At 48.5% G+C, this 20578-nt stretch overlaps 1 protein-coding gene across 2 annotated transcripts in view; it reads left to right on the forward strand.

The window, feature by feature from the left end:
- Positions 1-216: 216 nt before the first annotated feature.
- Positions 217-20578, forward strand: part of ARR3 (arrestin 3) — a gene marked incomplete at its 3' end in the record, with an annotated part of 57429 nt that continues 37067 nt past the window's right edge. The window contains 1 exon segment of one of the 2 annotated variants that reach the window (XM_040334449.1): positions 217-274. Coding sequence is in view for 1 of the 2 variants with exons in the window: in XM_040334448.1 (XP_040190382.1) it covers positions 4348-4431 (84 nt within the window). 2 annotated transcript variants of the gene reach the window in all.

The following is a 20578-nucleotide window of genomic DNA, read 5'->3' on the forward strand; positions in this document are numbered from 1 at the left end:
CATTCACCTCTAGATCCAAAGGTTAAGTCGCGTTCTTCCCATCCCCACCCCGTAATCCCCTGAAGCCTCCTAACTAAGCTCCTTCAGAAATACATCCATAAGTCAATGTTGCCACTTGCTTCTGCCTCACAGGATTGGTCGGGCTAATTGGATTCCACGTCCCCCTCCCCCCCTGCCAGGCTGAGGGTCAAAACTATATAAAGAGCTACTAATTACTATATGATTATTATCAATTCACCCCACGGGCACCATCACCGTACAGAGCCGAGTTCAGGTAATCAACTCATTCCTCATACTTAGATGTTCTTCAAGGAATTCTGGGGGGGTTTGTTATATGGAAGATGATTTAGAATTGCTGGAAGATTCAATGTATCTCAATGCAACATAATAATCCTGATTCCTCTATATAGATCTTCATATCACTAGAGGGGTCTTCATCAGGAGGAAGGAGGTCCTGATTCCTCTATATAGATCTTCATATCACTAGAGGGGTCTTCATCAGGAGGAAGGAGGTCCTGATTCTTCTATATAGATCTTTATATCACTAGAGGGGTCTTCATCAGGAGGTCCTGATTCCTCTATATAGATCTTTATATCACTAGAGGGGTCTTCATCAGGAGGAAGGAGGTCCTGATTCCTCTATATAGATCTTCATATCACTAGAGGGGTCTTCATCAGGGGGAAGGAGGTCCCGATTCCTCTATATAGATCTTCATATCACTAGAGGGGTCTTCATCAGGAGGAAGGAGGTCCTGATTCCTCCATATAGATCTTTATATCACTAGAGGGGTCTTCATCAGGAGGTCCTGATTCCTCTATATAGATCTTTATATCACTAGAGGGGTCTTCATCAGGAGGAAGGAGGTCCTGATTCCTCTATATAGATCTTTATATCACTAGAGGGGTCTTCATCAGGAGGAAGGAGGTCCTGATTCTTCTATATAGATCATTATATCACTAGAGGGGTCTTCATCAGGAGGTCCTGATTCCTCTATATAGATCTTCATATCACTAGAGGGATCTTCATCAGGAGGTCCTGATTCCTCTATATAGATCTTCATATCACTAGAGGGGTCTTCATCAGGAGGAAGGAGGTCCTGATTCCTCTATATAGATCTTCATATCACTAGAGGGGTCTTCATCAGGAGGAAGGAGGTCCTGATTCCTCTATATAGATCTTTATATCACTAGAGGGGTCTTCATCAGGAGGAAGGACGTCCTGATTCCTCTATATAGATCTTTATATCACTAGAGGGGTCTTCATCAGGAGGAAGGAGGTCCTGATTCCTCTATATAGATCTTTATATCACTAGAGCGGTCTTCATCAGGAGGAAGGGGGTCCCGATTCCTCTATATAGATCTTTATATCACTAGAGGGGTCTTCATCAGGAGGAAGGAGGTCCTGATTCCTCTATATAGATCTTTATATCACTAGAGGGGTCTTCATCAGGAGGAAGGAGGTCATGATTCCTCTATATAGATCTTTATATCACTAGAGGGGTCTTCATCAGGAGGTCCTGATTCCTCTATATAGATCTTTATATCACTAGAGGGGTCTTCATCAGGGGGAAGGAGGTCCCGATTCCTCTATATAGATCTTTATATCACTAGAGGGGTCTTCATCAGGAGGAAGGAGGTCCTGATTCCTCTATATAGATCTTCATATCACTAGAGGGATCTTCATCAGGAGGTCCTGATTCCTCTATATAGATCTTCATATCACTAGAGGGGTCTTCATCAGGAGGAAGGAGGTCCTGATTCCTCTATATAGATCTTCATATCACTAGAGGGGTCTTCATCAGGAGGAAGGAGGTCCTGATTCCTCTATATAGATCTTCATATCACTAGAGGGGTCTTCATCAGGAGGAAGGAGGTCCTGATTCTTCTATATAGATCATTATATCACTAGAGGGGTCTTCATCAGGAGGTCCTGATTCCTCTATATAGATCTTTATATCACTAGAGGGGTCTTCATCAGGAGGAAGGAGGTCCTGATTCCTCTATATAGATCTTTATATCACTAGAGGGGTCTTCATCAGGAGGAAGGAGGTCCTGATTCTTCTATATAGATCATTATATCACTAGAGGGGTCTTCATCAGGAGGTCCTGATTCCTCTATATAGATCTTCATATCACTAGAGGGATCTTCATCAGGAGGTCCTGATTCCTCTATATAGATCTTCATATCACTAGAGGGGTCTTCATCAGGAGGAAGGAGGTCCTGATTCCTCTATATAGATCTTCATATCACTAGAGGGGTCTTCATCAGGAGGAAGGAGGTCCTGATTCCTCTATATAGATCTTTATATCACTAGAGGGGTCTTCATCAGGAGGAAGGACGTCCTGATTCCTCTATATAGATCTTTATATCACTAGAGGGGTCTTCATCAGGAGGAAGGAGGTCCTGATTCCTCTATATAGATCTTTATATCACTAGAGCGGTCTTCATCAGGAGGAAGGGGGTCCCGATTCCTCTATATAGATCTTTATATCACTAGAGGGGTCTTCATCAGGAGGAAGGAGGTCCTGATTCCTCTATATAGATCTTTATATCACTAGAGGGGTCTTCATCAGGAGGAAGGAGGTCATGATTCCTCTATATAGATCTTTATATCACTAGAGGGGTCTTCATCAGGAGGTCCTGATTCCTCTATATAGATCTTTATATCACTAGAGGGGTCTTCATCAGGGGGAAGGAGGTCCCGATTCCTCTATATAGATCTTTATATCACTAGAGGGGTCTTCATCAGGAGGAAGGAGGTCCTGATTCCTCTATATAGATCTTCATATCACTAGAGGGATCTTCATCAGGAGGTCCTGATTCCTCTATATAGATCTTCATATCACTAGAGGGGTCTTCATCAGGAGGAAGGAGGTCCTGATTCCTCTATATAGATCTTCATATCACTAGAGGGGTCTTCATCAGGAGGAAGGAGGTCCTGATTCCTCTATATAGATCTTTATATCACTAGAGGGGTCTTCATCAGGAGGAAGGACGTCCTGATTCCTCTATATAGATCTTTATATCACTAGAGGGGTCTTCATCAGGAGGAAGGAGGTCCTGATTCCTCTATATAGATATTTATATCACTAGAGCGGTCTTCATCAGGAGGAAGGGGGTCCCGATTCCTCTATATAGATCTTCATATCACTAGAGGGGTCTTCATCAGGTGGAAGGAGGTCCCGATTCCTCTATATAGATCTTTATATCACTAGAGGGGTCTTCATCAGGGGGAAGGAGGTCCTGATTCCTCTATATAGATCTTTATATCACTAGAGGGGTCTTCATCAGGAGGAAGGAGGTCCTGATTCCTCTATATAGATCTTTATATCACTAGAGGGGTCTTCATCAGGAGGTCCTGATTCCTCTATATAGATCTTTATATCACTAGAGGGGTCTTCATCAGGGGGAAGGAGGTCCTGATTCCTCTATATAGATCTTTATATCACTAGAGGGGTCTTCATCAGGAGGAAGGAGGTCCCGATTCCTCTATATAGATCTTTATATCACTAGAGGGGTCTTCATCAGGAGGAAGGAGGTCCTGATTCCTCTATATAGATCTTTATATCACTAGAGGGGTCTTCATCAGGAGGAAGGAGGTCATGATTCCTCTATATAGATCTTTATATCACTAGAGGGGTCTTCATCAGGAGGTCCTGATTCCTCTATATAGATCTTTATATCACTAGAGGGGTCTTCATCAGGGGGAAGGAGGTCCCGATTCCTCTATATAGATCTTTATATCACTAGAGGGGTCTTCATCAGGAGGAAGGAGGTCCTGATTCCTCTATATAGATCTTTATATCACTAGAAGGGTCTTCATCAGGAGGAAGGAGGTCCCGATTCCTCTATATAGATCTTTATATCACTAGAGGGGTCTGCATCAGGAGGAAGGAGATCCTGATTCCTCTATATAGATCTTTATATCACTAGAGGGGTCTTCATCAGGAGGAAGGAGGTCATGATTCCTCTATATAGATCTTTATATCACTAGAGGGGTCTTCATCAGGAGGTCCTGATTCCTCTATATAGATCTGTATATCACTAGAGGGGTCTTCATCAGGAGGAAGGAGGTCCTGATTCCTCTATATAGATCTTTATATCACTAGAGGGGTCTTCATCAGGAGGAAGGAGGTCCTGATTCCTTTATATGGATCTTTAGTTAGACCTCATGTAGAATAGTATGTCCAGTTCTGGTATTGATCTATTTCTGTTTTAGGTGGTGTAGGGAAGGTTTAGAAGCTCTGTCAGGTCTTTTCTGTGGTCTAGGTTCCTGCTGAGAAGATTCTCCCTCACGGTCTGTCCCAGGGGCGCACTGTGTAGCTGCACAAAGGCCACTGAAGCCCATGTATACAAATTGTGGGTTGGGCCGGTGCTGGACGCCCCTCCTGCGGTCATACGGACCTGAGTTCTGCTTACTTCTAGGACAGGTAAGAAGTGAACGCATCGTTCATCCCTTCTCCGACCAGCCCTGACACATACACAAGGCTCCTCGTACTCTTAGTGGACTGGGGGGTGAAGGGTTTGCTGGCTCTTTCCCAAAGAAAAAGCCAGCACCACGCTGAATGCTCGGCAGTCATAGGCTTTATTCAATGGATAACACGCATAGGGTGTCAACGCGTTTCAGCCAAAGACAGCTTTCTTCTCTGATGTAAGGGGGACTTTGATGGGGACTCTCATATAAGGGTAAGGAGGACTCCAATGTAAGGGGGCTCTTATGGGGACTCTGATGTAAGGGGGACTTCAATGGGGACTCTCATGTAAGGGTCTCTGATGTGGACTCTCATGTAAAGGGGCTTTGATGGGGACTCTCATTTAAGGGTAAGGTGGACGCCAATGTAAGGGGGCTTCTATGAGGACTCTTATGTAAGGGGGAGTTTGATAGGGACACTCATGTAAGGGTCTCTGATGGGGACTCTCATATAAGGGTAAGAAGGACTCCAAAGTAAGGAGGCTTCTATGAGGACTCTGATGTAAGGGGGACTTCAATGGGGACTCTCATGTAAGGGTCTCTGATGGGGACTCTCATGTAAATTGGCTTTGATGGGGGACTATTATGTAAGGGTAAGGAGGACGCCAATGTAAGGGGGCTTCTATGAGGACTCTTATGTAAGGGGGCGTTTGATGGGGACTCTCATGTAAGGGTCTCTGATGGGGACTCTCATGTAAGGGTCTCTGATGGGGACTCTCATGTAAGGGTCTTGGATGGGGACTCTCATGTAAGGGTCTTGGATGGGGACTCTCATGTAAGGGTCTCTGATGGGGACTCTCATGTAAGGGTCTCTGATGGGGACTCTCATGTAAGTGTCTCTGATGGGGACTCCTATGTAAGAGGAATTTGATGGGGAATCTCATGTAAGGGTAGGGCGGACTCCAATGTAAGGGTCTCTGATGGGGACTCTCATATAAGGTTCTCTGATGGGGACTCTCATGTAAGGGTCTCTGATGGGGACTCTCATGTAAGGGTCTCTGATGGGGGAATCTCATGTAAGAGTCTCTGATGGGGACTATCATGTAAGTGTCTCTGATGGGGACTCCTATGTAAGAGGAATTTGATGGGGACTCTCATGTAAGTGTCTCTGATGGGGACTCTCATGTAAAGGGTCTCTGATAGGGACTCTCATGTATGGGTCTCTGATGGGGACTCTCATGTAAGTGTCTCTGATGGGGACTCTCATGTAAGTGTCTCTGATGGGGACTCTCATGTAAGGGTCTCTGATGGGGACTCTCATGTAAGGGTCTCTGATGGGGACTCTCATGTAAGGGTCTCTGATGGGGACTCTCATGTAAGGTTCTCTGATGGGGAATCTCATGTAAGGGTCTCTGATGGGGACTCTCATGTAAGGGTCTCTGATGGGGACTCTCATGTAAGGGTCTCTGATGGGGACTCTCATGTAAGGGTCTCTGATGGGGACTCTCATGTAAGTGTCTCTGATGGGGACTCTCATGTAAGTGTCTCTGATGGGGACTCTCATGTAAGGGGACTTTAATGGGGGACTCTCATGTAAGGGGACTTTAATGGGGGACTCTCATGTAAGGGGACTTTAATGGGGGACTCTCATATAAGGTTCTCTGATGGGGACTCTCATGTAAGGGTCTTGGATGGGGACTCTCATGTAAGGGTCTCTAATGGGGACTCTCATGTAAGGGTCTCTGATGGGGACTCTCATGTAAGTGTCTTGGATGGGGACTCTCATGTAAGGGTCTTGGATGGGGACTCTCATGTAAGGGTCTTGGATGGGGACTCTCATGTAAGGGTCTTGGATGGGGACTCTCATGTAAGGGTCTTGGATGGGGACTCTCATGTAAGGGTCTCTGATGGGGACTCTCGTGTACAGGGACTTTAATGGGGACTCTCATGTAAAGAGACTTTGATGGGGACTCTCATGTAAGGGTCTCTGATGGGGACTATCATGTAAGGATCTCTGATGGGGACTCCTATGTAAGGGGACTTTAATGGGGGACTCTCATATAAGGTTCTCTGATGGGGACTCTCATGTAAGGGTCTCTGATGGGGACTCTCATGTAAGGGTCTCTAATGGGGACTCTCATGTAAGGGTCTCTGATGGGGACTCTCATGTAAGGGTCTTGGATGGGGAATCTCATGTAAGGGTCTCTGATGGGGACTCTCATGTAAGGGTCTTGGATGGGGACTCTCATGTAAGGGTCTTGGATGGGGAATCTCATGTAAGGGTCTCTGATGGGGACTCTCATGTAAGAGTCTCTGATGGGGAATCTCATGTAAGGGTCTCTGATGGGGAATCTCATGTAAGGGTCTCTGATGGGGAATCTCATGTAAGGGTCTCTGATGGGGAATCTCATGTAAGGGTCTCTGATGGGGACTCTCATGTAAGGGTCTCTGATGGGGACTCGCATGTAAGGGTCTCTGATGGGGACTCTCATGTAAGGGTCTCTGATGGGGACTCTCATATAAGTGTCTCTGATGGGGACTCTCATATAAGTGTCTTGGATGGGGACTCCCATGTGAGGGGAATTTGATGGGGAATCTCATGTAAGGGTAGGGTGGACTCCAATGTAAGGGGGCTCCTATGATGACTTTGATGTAAGGGGGGACTCTGATGGGCTCAGGTTTATTTGGAAAGCAGGCCTGGCATCCACGTTGGAAGGTGTCAGAGCTTACAAAGGATTCCTCACCCCCCCTCTATCGTGTTCAGGCCTGGTGATTGGCTGTTGGTACTGCCCCATGGAAGCCGATGAGCTCAGAGTCTCTCTGTTATATGAATGTTCTCTCTCAGAGTCTTTGATGTGATCAGAGAGGCACACAGGAAGCTCAGAGCAAACAAAGCTGTTGAAGGGGATTTCCCCGGTACAGGCGCCGCAGCTGAGGGTGATCTTTACACCGCGCAGATCTTCCAGGGGGGGGGGGGGGTTGTCAGAGAGATCCTCATAGAATTCCTGCAGTTGATTGATGGAGATCTATTGATTCCTCTCCACGTTTGGCTTTGTTGCACTTTTCTCTTCTACCATCAGGTAGCCGGGTACTTGGTGGTACTAGACATGAGAAGGGCAACCCAAGGTCAAATTATGAGTATATGGGGCAACGGAGGATCCGGGGGGGGACAACAGGGCAATTTTTATTTTTTTTATAGATTTTTTTTAAAACTGCTTTGCAGTGCCTGCAGCTGCAGAGTCTCTCACTCTCTCTCTCTCTCTCTCATCACCAGGGCTGGTAGGCTGCCTGTCCTGAGGCTGCTTTGAGCTGTAGCTGACTGCAGCGCTCCCCCTCTCTCCTGCGTGTATGACACCGGGCATCTCTCGCTGTGTGTGAGAGCTGGATCTGTGTTTGGCTGTGCTGCCTGTGCTAGACCTGCTCATGTAATAGTAGATGGAGATGGAACACTGATTGAATCAGTGTTTTGTCTATCACACAAGCCCGTCTAGGGGGGGACCTTGCTAGAGCACACTGCCCTGCCGAACACAGACCTACAGCTCCTGTTTGTTTCATGACACACGTCGGGAGAGGAGATACCTGCTGTGTGTGATCGAGGCAATGCCATGGTGAGTGCCATGCACAGTGGGGCTTCATTCATAGACAAAAGTGGGACTGCATTCATATACAAAAGTGGGGCTTCATTCATAGACAAAGTGGGGCTGCATTCATATACAAAGTGGGGCTGCATTAATATACAAATGTGGGACTGCATTCATATACAAAATGGGGCTGCATTCATATACAAAGTGGGGCTGCATTAATATACAAATGTGGGACTGCATTCATAGACAAAGTGGGGCTGCATTCATATACAATGTGGGGCTGCATTAATATACAAAGTGGGGCTGCATTAATATACAAAGTGGGGCTGCATTAATATACAAGTGGGGCTGCATTAATATACAAAAGTGGGGCTGCATTCATATACAAAGTGGGGCTGCATTAATATACAAAAGTGGGACTGCATTCATAGACAAAAGTGGGACTGCGTTCATAGACAAAAGTGGGACTGAATTCATATACAAAAGTGGAACTGCATTCATAGACAAAAGTGGGACTGCATTCATAGACAAAGTGGGACTGCATTCATAGACAAAGTGGGACTGCATTCATAGACAAAGTGGGACTGCATTAATATACAAAAGTGGGGCTGCATTAATATACAAAGTGGGTCTGTATTCATATACAAAGTGGGGCTGCATTAATATACAAAGTGGGGGCTGCATTAATATACAAAAGTGGGACTGCATTCATAGACAAAAGTGGGACTGCATTCATAGACAAAAGTGGGGCTGCATTCATAGACAAAAGTGGGGCTGCATTAATTAACAAAAGTGGGGCTGCATTAATAAACAAAAGTGGGGCTGCATTAATATACAAGTGGGGCTGCATTCATATACAAACGTGGGACTGCATTCATAGACAAAAGTGGGGCTGCATTCATAGACAAAAGTGGGACTGCATTCATAGACAAAAGTGGGGCTGCATTAATTAACAAAAGTGGGGCTGCATTAATAAACAAAAGTGGGGCTGCATTAATAAACAAAAGTGGGGCTGCATTAATATACAAGTGGGGCTGCATTAATATACAAAGTGGGGGCTGCATTAATATACAAACGTGGGACTGCATTCATAGACAAAAGTGGGACTGAATTCATATACAAAAGTGGGACTGCATTCATTGACAAAAGTGGGACTGTATTAATAGACAAAGTGGGACTGCATTCATAGACAAAAGTGGGGCTGCATTCATAGACAAAAGTGGGGCTGCATTATTAAACAAAAGGGGGGCTGCATTAATATACAAAGTGGGGCTGCATTAATATACAAAAGTGGGACTGCATTTATAGACAAAAGTGGGACTGCATTCATAGACAAAAGTGGGACTGCATTCATAGACAAAAGTGGGACTGCATTCATAGACAAAAGTGGGGCTGCATTTATATACAAAAGTGGGACTGCATTCATATACAAAAGTGGGGCTGCATTCATATACAAAAGTGGGACTGCATTCATATACAAAAGTGGGGCTGTATTTATATATACAGTGGGGCTGCATTTATATACAAAAGTGGGGCTGCATTTATATACAAAACTGGGGCTGCATTCATATACAAAAGTGGGGCTGCATTCACATACAAAAGTGGGGCTGCATTGATATACAAAAGTGGGGCTGCATTCATATACAAAAGTGGGGCTGCATTCATAGACAAAGTGGGGCTGCATTCATAGACAAAAGTGGGGCTGCATTATTAAACAAAAGGGGGGCTGCATTAATATACAAAGTGGGGCTGCATTAATATACAAAGTGGGGCTGCATTTATATACAAAAGTGGGACTGCATTCATAGACAAAAGTGGGACTGCATTCATAGACAAAAGTGGGACTGCATTCATAGACAAAAGTGGGGCTGCATTCATAGACAAAAGTGGGACTGCATTCATAGACAAAAGTGGGACTGCATTCATAGACAAAAGAGGGGCTGCATTTATATACAAAAGTGGGACTGCATTAATATACAAAAGTGGGACTGCATTTATATACAAAAGTGGGGCTGCATTTATATACAAAAGTGGGACTGCATTCATATACAAAAGTGGGACTTCATTCATATACAAAAGTGGGGCTGCATTTATATACAAAAGTGGGGCTGCATTTATATACAAAAGTGGGACTGCATTCATATACAAAAGTGGGACTTCATTCATATACAAAAGTGGGGCTGCATTTATATATACAGAGGGGCTGCATTCATATACAAAAGTGGGGCTGCATTTATATACAAAAGTGGGGCTGCATTCATATACAAAAGTGGCGCTGCATTCATATAAAAAAGTGGGACTGAATTTATATACAAAAGTGGGACTGCATTAATATACAAAAGTGGGGCTGCATTGATATACAAAAGTGGGGCTGCATTGATATACAAAAGTGGGGCTGCATTCACATACAAAAGTGGGGCTGCATTGATATACAAAAGTGGGGCTGCATTCATATACAAAAGTGGGGCTGCATTCATAGACAAAGTGGGACTGCATTCATAGACAAAAGTGGGGCTGCATTATTAAACAAAAGGGGGGCTGCATTAATATACAAAGTGGGGCTGCATTAATATACAAAGTGGGGCTGCATTTATATACAAAAGTGGGACTGCATTCATAGACAAAAGTGGGACACCATTCATAGACAAAAGTGGGACTGCATTCATAGACAAAAGTGGGGCTGCATTCATAGACAAAAGTGGGACTGCATTCATAGACAAAAGTGGGACTGCATTCATAGACAAAAGTGGGGCTGCATTTATATACAAAAGTGGGACTGCATTAATATACAAAAGTGGGACTGCATTTATATACAAAAGTGGGGCTGCATTTATATACAAAAGTGGGACTGCATTCATATACAAAAGTGGGACTTCATTCATATACAAAAGTGGGGCTGCATTTATATATACAGCGGGGCTGCATTCATATACAAAAGTGGGGCTGCATTTATATACAAAAGTGGGGCTGCATTCATATACAAAAGTGGCGCTGCATTCATATAAAAAAGTGGGACTGAATTTATATACAAAAGTGGGACTGCATTAATATACAAAAGTGGGGCTGCATTGATATACAAAAGTGGGGCTGCATTCATAGACAAAAGTGGGGCTGCATTCATAGACAAAAGTGGGACTGCATTCATAGACAAAAGTGGGGCTGCATTTATATACAAAAGTGGGACTGCATTAATATACAAAAGTGGGACTGCATTTATATACAAAAGTGGGGCTGCATTCATATACAAAAGTGGCGCTGCATTCATATAAAAAAGTGGGACTGAATTTATATACAAAAGTGGGACTGCATTAATATACAAAAGTGGGGCTGCATTTATATACAAAAGTGGGACTGAATTTATATACAAAAGTGGGACTGAATTTATTTACAAAAGTGGGACTGAATTTATTTACAAAAGTGGGGCTGCATTCATATGTACAGTGAGGCTGCAATGATGGGCACTGATCTCTTGTACCATGTCTGCAGTCTCTGACCATCTCTTGTACCATGTCTGCAGTCTCTGACCATCTCCTATACTATGTCTGCAGTCTCTGACCATCCCTTGTACCATGTCTGCAGTCTCTGACCATCTCTTGTACCATGTCTGCAGTCTCTGACCATCTCTTGTACCATGTCTGCAGTCTCTGACCATCTCCTGTACTATGTCTGCAGTCTCTGACCATCCCTTGTACTATGTCTGCAGTCTCTGACCATCTCTTGTACCATGTCTGCAGTCTCTGACCATCTCTTGTACCATGTCTGCAGTCTCTGACCATCTCTTGTACCATGTCTGCAGTCTCTGACCATCTCTTGTACCATGTCTGCCGTCTCTGACCATCTCTTGTACCATGTCTGCAGTCTCTGACCATCCCTTGTACCATGTCTGCAGTCCCTGACAATCCCTTGTACCATGTCTCCAGTCTCTGACCATCTCTTGTACCATGTCTGCAGTCTCTGACCATCCCTTGTACCATGTCTGCAGTCTCTGACCATCTCTTGTACTATGTCTGCAGTCTCTGACCATCTCTTGTACCATGTCTGCAGTCTCTGACCATCCCTTGTACCATGTCTGCAGTCTCTGACCATCTCCTGTACTATGTCTGCAGTCTCTGACCATCCCTTGTACCATGTCTGCAGTCCCTGACAATCGTCTACAAACTATGAGATAGATTTATGGCATTTATATTTAAATATTTTTTACTAGTAATGGCGGCGATCATTGATTTTTTAGCGGTACTGCAACATTGCAGCGGACACCTAATTAAGTTCTGTAAGCAACACCTTATTTTCTGGCAGTGCCCCTCCCGAGACTAGACTCTGGATCCGCCCTTGATATGGGGGTATCTCAGCCAATGGGCAGGGGTTTTCTTGAGTCCCTTGGCCTCCTGGGAGAACCTATATAGATCAGGTGATCGGGGTTCTGTGCCACCTGGACGGCTGTCTGGGTGGACGTGTGTCGTACGCCCCGTGGGTGCTAGGCCGGAGATTGGACCTATCCCAGGGGTATCAGGATGTAAGGGCCGATCCAGAAGCAAGAGAGAGCAGCGCAGGGTTGGGATTGCGGCTTGCAGTCCAACCAGAAGTGACGGTCCTACCGGCGGGAGAACGTGTCGTGGTCGGAGGTAGAGGGGAAGATGTTGCTAACAAAGGAACCAACCACCTTATTACCGGGGACCACAGGGAGTAACTGAAGCAAGTACTGGAGCAGCATTCTCACCAAACGGGCACAGTGGAGAATCGGGAAACTTCAGGTGGTGATCAAGTCAGGGACCCGACCAGCGGAGGTGACACTTGTGTGTCAAGCCAGGGACCGAGCAGGGAAGTTGTCGGTGAAGCTTGAAGGTATCTGAAGTGCCAAGCCAGGGACCCAGCAGGGAAGTTGTCGGTGAAGCTTGAAGGTATCTGAAGTGCCACTGCCAAGCCAGGGACCCAGCAGGGAAGTTGTCGGTGAAGCTTGAAGGTATCTGAAGTGCCACTGCCAAGCCAGGGACCCAGCAGGGAAGTTGTCGATGAAGCTTGAGGGTATCTGAAGTGCCACTGCCAAGCCAGGGACCCAGCAGGGAAGTTGTCGGTGAAGCTTGAAGGTATCTGAAGTGCCAAGCCAGGGAACCAGCAGGGAAGTTGTCGGTGAAGCTTGAAGGTATCTGAAGTGCCAAGCCAGGGACCCAGCAGGGAAGTTGTCGGTGAAGCTTGAAGGTATCTGAAGTGCCAAGCCAGGGACCCAGCAGGGAAGTTGTCGGTTAAGCTTGAAGGTATCTGAAGTGCCAAGCCAGGGACCCAGCAGGGAAGTTGTCAGTGAAGCTTGAGGGTATCTGAAGTGCCAAGCCAGGGACCCAGCAGGGAAGTTGTCGGTGAAGCTTGAAGGTATCTGAAGTGCCAAGCCAGGGACCCAGCAGGGAAGTTGTCGGTGAAGCTTGAAGGTATCTGAAGTGCCAAGCCAGGGACCCAGCAGGGAAGTTGTCGGTGAAGCTTGAAGGTATCTGAAGTGCCAAGCCAGGGACCCAGCAGGGAAGTTGTCGGTGAAGCTTGAAGGTATCTGAAGTGCCAAGCCAGGGACCCAGCAGGGAAGTTGTCGGTGAAGCTTGAAGGTATCTGAAGTGCCAAGCCAGGGACCCAGCAGGGAAGTTGTCGGTGAAGCTTGAAGGTATCTGAAGTGCCAAGCCAGGGACCCAGCAGGGAAGTTGTCGGTGAAGCTTGAAGGTATCTGAAGTGCCAAGCCAGGGACCCAGCAGGGAAGTTGTCGGTGAAGCTTGAAGGTATCTGAAGTGCCAAGCCAGGGACCAAGCAGGGAAGTTGTCGGCGAAGCTTGAAGGTATCTGAAGTGCCAAGCCAGGGACCCAGCAGGGAAGTTGTCAGTGAAGCTTGAGGGTATCTGAAGTGCCAAGCCAGGGACCCAGCAAGGAAGTTGTCAGTGAAGCTTGAAGGTATCTGAAGTGCCAAGCCAGGGACCCAGCAGGGAAGTTGTCAGTGAAGCTTGAAGGTATCTGAAGTGCCAAGCCAGGGACCCAGCAGGGAAGTTGTCGGTAAAGCTTGAAGGTATCTGAAGTGCCAAGCCAGGGACCCAGCAGGGAAGTTGTCGGCGAAGCTTGAAGGTATCTGAAGTGCCAAGCCAGGGACTCAGCAGGGAAGTTGTCGGTGAAGGTATCTGAAGTGCCAAGCCAGGGACCCAGCAGGGAAGTTGTCAATGAAGCTTGAAGGTATCTGAAGTGCCAAGCCAGGGACCCAGCAGGGAAGTTGTCGGTGAAGCTTAAAGGTATCTGAAGTGCCAAGCCAGGGACCCAGCAGGGAAGTTGTCGGTGAAGCTTAAAGGTATCTGAAGTGCCAAGCCAGGGACCCAGCAGGGAATTTGTCGGTGAAGCTTGAGGGTATCTGAAGTGCCAAGCCAGGGACCCAGCAGGGAAGTTGTCGGTGAAGCTTGAAGGTATCTGAAGTGCCAAGCCAGGGACCCAGCAGGGAAGCGGGGGTGATGCTTGAGGACACCACTAGTTAGGGCCTTGGGGGGATTCCCTTAACCGCTTGCCGACTGCCGCACGACTTTATATGTTGGCAGAATGGCATGGCTGCGCAAATGGACGTATATATACGTCCCCTTTAAATTGCCGTGTGTGGTTGCGCGCGCCGCCGGCAGCGTGCTCGCGACCCTGCCGCGAGCTCCTTGACCGTGCCTCGTGTCCCGCGATCGTGTCACGGAGCTGAAGAACTAGGTTCTTCCTAGTGACATGTCACTGATCGAATGTTCCCTGTCATCGGGAATAGTGATCAGTGACGTGTCACGGCAAGCCACGCCCCCTAACAGTTGGAAGCACTCCCTAGAACACACTTAACTCCTTCAGTGCCCCCTACAGGTTAACCCCTTCCCTGCCAGTTTCATTTTTTACAGTAATCAGTGCATTTCGATAGCACTGTTCGCTGTATAAATGACAATGGTCCCAAAATGTCAAAAGTGTCCGATGTGTCCGCCATAATGTCGCAGTCACGATAAAAATCGCTGATCGCCGCCATTACTAGTAAAAAAAAAATATTAATAAAAATGCCATAAAACGATCCCTTATTTTGTAGACGCTATAACTTTTGCGCAAACCAATCAATAAACGCTTATTGCGATTTATTTTACCAAAAATATGTAGAAGAATACGTATCGTCCTAAACCGAGGACATTTTTATTTTTCATATATTTTTTGGGGGATATTTATTATAGAAAAAAGTAATAAATATTGTTATTTTCTCAATATCAGGAGCGTGCACAGGTGTATGGTCTCAGTATCAGGGGCGTGCACAGGTGTACAGTCTCAGTATTAGGGGCGTGCACAGGTGTACAGTCTCAGTATCAGGAGCATGCACAGGTGTACAGTCTCAGTATCAGGGGTGTGCACAGGTGTACAGTCTCAGTATCAGGGGCGTGCACAGGTGTACAGTCTCAGTATCAGGGGTGTGCACAGGTGTACAGTCTCAGTATCAGGGGCACGCACAGGTGTACGGTCTCAGTATCAGGAGCGTGCACAGGTGTACAGTCTTAGTATCAGGGGTGTGCACAGGTGTACAGTCTCAGTATCAGGGGCGTGCACAGGTGTACAGTCTCAGTATCAGGGGTGTGCACAGGTGTACAGTCTCAGTATCAGGGGCGTGCACAGGTGTACAGTCTCAGTATCAGGGGCACGCACAGGTGTACGGTCTCAGTATCAGGAGCGTGCACAGGTGTACAGTCTTAGTATCAGGAGCGTGCACAGGTGTACAGTCTCAGTATCAGGGGCGTGCACAGGTGTACAGTCTCAGTATCAGGGGCGTGCACAGGTGCACTGTCTCAGTATCAGGGGTGTGCACAGGTGTACGGTCTCAGTATCAGGGGCGTGCACAGGTGTACAGTCTCGGTATCAGGGGCGTGCACAGGTGTACAGTCTCAATATCAGGGGCGTGCACAGGTGTACAGTCTCAGTATCAGGAGCATGCACAGGTGTACGGTCTCAGTATCAGGGGCGTGCACAGGTGTACAGTCTCAGTATCAGGGGCGTGCACAGGTGTACAGTCTCAGTATCAGGAGCGTGCACAGGTGTACAGTCTCAGTATCAGGGGCGTGCACAGGTGTACAGTCTCAGTATCAGGAGCGTGCACAGGTGTACAGTCTCAGTATCAGGGGCGTGCACAGGTGTACGGTCTCAGTATCAGGGGCGTGCACAGGTGTACAGTCTCAGTATCAGGGGCGTGCACAGGTGTACAGTCTCAGTATCAGGAGCGTGCACAGGTGTACAGTCTCAGTATCAGGGGTGTGCACAGGTGTACAGTCTCAGTATCAGGGGCGTGCACAGGTGTACAGTCTCAGTATCAGGGGCGTGCACAGGTGTACAGTCTCGGTATCAGGGGCGAACACAGGTGTACAGTGTCAGTATTAGGGCGTGCACAGGTGTACAGTCTCAGTATCAGGGGCGTGCACAGGTGTACAGTCTCAGTATCAGGGGCGTGCACAGGTGTACAGTCTCAGTATCAGGGGCGTGCACAGGTGTACAGTCTCAGTATCAGGGGCGTGCACAGGTGTACAGTCTCAGTATCAGGGGTGTGCACAGGTGTACAGTCTCAGTATCAGGAGCGTGCACAGGTGTACAGTCTCAGTATCAGGGGCACGCACAGGTGTACAGTCTCAGTATCAGGGGTGTGCACAGGTGTACAGTCTCAGTATCAGGGGCGTGCACAGGTGTACAGTCTCAGTATCAGGGGCACGCACAGGTGTACGGTCTCAGTATCAGGAGCGTGCACAGGTGTACAGTCTTAGTATCAGGAGCGTGCACAGGTGTACAGTCTCAGTATCAGGGGCGTGCACAGGTGTACAGTCTCAGTATCAGGGGCGTGCACAGGTGCACTGTCTCAGTATCAGGGGTGTGCACAGGTGTACGGTCTTAGTATCAGGGGTGTGCACAGGTGTACAGTCTCAGTATCAGGGGCGTGCACAGGTGTACAGTCTCGGTATCAGGGGCGTGCACAGGTGTACAGTCTCAATATCAGGGGCGTGCACAGGTGTACAGTCTCAGTATCAGGAGCATGCACAGGTGTACAGTCTCAGTATCAGGGGTGTGCACAGGTGTACGGTCTCAGTATCAGGGGCGTGCACAGGTGTACAGTCTCAGTATCAGGGGCGTGCACAGGTGTACAGTCTCAGTATCAGGAGCGTGCACAGGTGTACAGTCTCAGTATCAGGGGTGTGCACAGGTGTACAGTCTCAGTATCAGGAGCGTGCACAGGTGTACAGTCTCAGTATCAGGGGCGTGCACAGGTGTACAGTCTCAGTATCAGGAGCGTGCACAGGTGTACAGTCTCAGTATCAGGGGTGTGCACAGGTGTACAGTCTCAGTATCAGGGGCGTGCACAGGTGTACAGTCTCAGTATCAGGGGCGTGCACAGGTGTACAGTCTCGGTATCAGGGGCGTGCACAGGTGTACAGTGTCAGTATTAGGGCGTGCACAGGTGTACAGTCTCAGTATCAGGGGCGTGCACAGGTGTACAGTCTCAGTATCAGGGGCGTGCACAGGTGTACAGTCTCAGTATCAGGGGCGTGCACAGGTGTACAGTCTCAGTATCAGGGGCATGCACAGGTGTACAGTCTCAGTATCAGGGGCGTGCACAGGTGTACAGTCTCAGTATCAGGGGCGTGCACAGGTGTACGGTCTCAGTATCAGGGGCATGCACGGGTGTACAGTCTCAGTATCAGGGGCGTGCACAGGTGTACAGTCTCAGTATCAGGAGCGTGCACAGGTGTACAGTCTCAGTATCAGGGGCGTGCACAGGTGTACAGTTTCGGTATCAGGGGCGTGCACAGGTGTACAGTCTCGGTATCAGGGGCGTGCACAGGTGTACAGTGTCGGTATCATGAGCGTGCACAGGTGTACAGTTTCGGTATCAGGGGCGTGCACAGGTGTACAGTCTCGGTATCAGGGGCGTGCACAGGTGTACAGTCTCGGTATCAGGGGCGTGCACAGGTGTACAGTCTCGGTATCAGGGGCGTGCACAGGTGTACAGTCTCGATATCAGGGGTGTGCACAGGTGTACAGTCTCAGTATCAGGGGCGCGCACAGGTGTACAGTCTCAGTATCAGGGGCGTGCACAGGTGTACAGTCTCAGTATCAGGGGCGTGCACAGGTGTACAGTCTCAGTATCAGGGGCGTGCACAGGTGTACAGTCTCAGTATCAGGGGCGTGCACAGGTGTACAGTCTCAGTATCAGGGGCGTGCACAGGTGTACAGTCTCGGTATCAGGGGCGTGCACAGGTGTACAGTCTCGGTATCAGGGGCGTGCACAGGTGTACAGTCTCAGTATCAGGGGCGTGCACAGATGTACAGTCTCAGTAACGGGGCGTGCACAGGTGTACAGTTTTAGTATCAGGGGCGTGCACAGGTGTACAGTCTCGGTATCAGGGGCGTGCACAGGTGTACAGTCTCAGTAACGGGGCGTGCACAGGTGTACAGTCTCGGTATCAGGGGCGTGCACAGGTGTACAGTCTCAGTATCAGGGGCATGCACAGGTGTACAGTCTCAGTATCAGGGGCATGCACAGGTGTACAGTCTCAGTATCAGGGGCATGCACAGGTGTACAGTCTCAGTAACGGGGCGTGCACAGGTGTACAGTCTCAGTATCAGGGGCGTGCACAGGTGTACAGTCTCAGTATCAGGAGCGTGCACAGGTGTAGTGTCGGTATCAGGGGCGTGCACAGGTGTACAGTCTCAGTATCAGGGGCGTGCACAGGTGTACAGTCTCGGTATCAGGGGCATGCACGGGTGTACAGTCTCAGTATCAGGGGCGTGCACAGGTGTACAGTCTCAGTATCAGGAGCGTGCACAGGTGTACAGTCTCAGTATCAGGGGCGTGCACAGGTGTACAGTGTCGGTATCATGAGCGTGCACAGGTGTACAGTTTCGGTATCAGGGGCGTGCACAGGTGTACAGTGTCGGTATCATGAGCATGCACAGGTGTACAGTTTCGGTATCAGGGGCGTGCACAGGTGTACAATCTCGGTATCAGGGGCGTGCACAGGTGTACAGTGTCGGTATCATGAGCGTGCACAGGTGTACAGTTTCGGTATCAGGGGCGTGCACAGGTGTACAGTCTCGGTATCAGGGGCATGCACAGGTGTACAGTCTCGGTATCAGGGGCGTGCACAGGTGTACAGTCTCGGTATCAGGGGCGTGCACAGGTGTACAGTCTCGATATCAGGGGTGTGCACAGGTTTACAGTCTCAGTATCAGAGGCGTGCACAGTCTCAGTATCAGGGGCGTGCACAGGTGTACAGTCTCAGTATCAGGGGCGTGCACAGGTGTACAGTCTCAGTATCAGGGGCGTGCACAGGTGTACAGTCTCAGTATCAGGGGCGTGCACAGGTGTACAGTCTCAGTATCAGGGGCGTGCACAGGTGTACAGTCTCGGTATCAGGGGCGTGCACAGGTGTACAGTCTCAGTATCAGGGGCGTGCACAGGTGTACAGTCTCAGTATCAGGGGCGTGCACAGGTGCACGATCTTAGTATCAGGGGCGTGCACAGGTGTACAGTCTCAGTATCAGGAGCGTGCACAGGTGTATGGTATCAGTATCAGGGGCGTGCACAGGTGTACAGTCTCAGTATCAGGAGCGTGCACAGGTGTATGGTCTCAGTATCAGGGGCGTGCACAGGTGTACAGTCTCAGTATCAGGGGCGTGCACAGGTGTACAGTCTCAGTATCAGGGGCGTGCACAGGTGTACAGTCTCAGTATCAGGGGTGTGCACAGGTGTACAGGTCTCAGTATCAGGGGTGTGCACAGGTGTACAGTCTCGGTATCAGGGGCGTGCACAGGTGTATGGTCTCAGTATCAGGGGCGTGCACAGGTGTACAGTCTCAGTATCAGGGGTGTGCACAGGTGTACAGGTCTCAGTATCAGGGGTGTGCACAGGTGTACAGTCTCGGTATCAGGGGCGTGCACAGGTGTATGGTCTCAGTAATGGGGCGTGCACAGGTGTACAGTCTCAGTATCAGGGGCGTGCACAGGTGTACAGTCTCAGTATCAGGGGCGTGCACAGGTGTACAGTCTCAGTATCAGGGGCGTGCACAGGTGTACAGTCTCAGTATCAGGGGTGTGCACAGGTGTACAGTCTCAGTATCAGGGGCGTGCACAGGTGTACCATCTCGGTATCAGGAGCGTGCACAGGTGTACAGTCTCGGTATCAGGATCGTGCACAGGTGTACAGTCTCAGTATCAGGGGCGTGCACAGGTGTACAGTCTCAGTATCAGGGGCGTGCACAGGTGTAGTGTCGGTATCAGGGGCGTGCACAGGTGTATAGTCTCAGTATCAGGGGCGTGCACAGGTGTACAGTCTCGGTATCAGGGGCGTGCACAGGTGTACAGTCTCAATATCAGGGGCGTGCACAGGTGTACAGTCTCAGTATCAGGAGCATGCACAGGTGTACGGTCTCAGTATCAGGGGCGTGCACAGGTGTACAGTCTCAGTATCAGGAGCGTGCACAGGTGTACAGTCTCAATATCAGGGGCGTGCACAGGTGTACAGTCTCAGTATCAGGGGCGTGCACAGGTGTACGGTCTTAGTATCAGGGGCGTGCACAGGTGTACA

The sequence above is a fragment of the Rana temporaria genome, assembly GCF_905171775.1.
Source record: "Rana temporaria chromosome 9 unlocalized genomic scaffold, aRanTem1.1 chr9f, whole genome shotgun sequence".
NCBI lineage: Eukaryota > Metazoa > Chordata > Amphibia > Anura > Ranidae > Rana > Rana temporaria.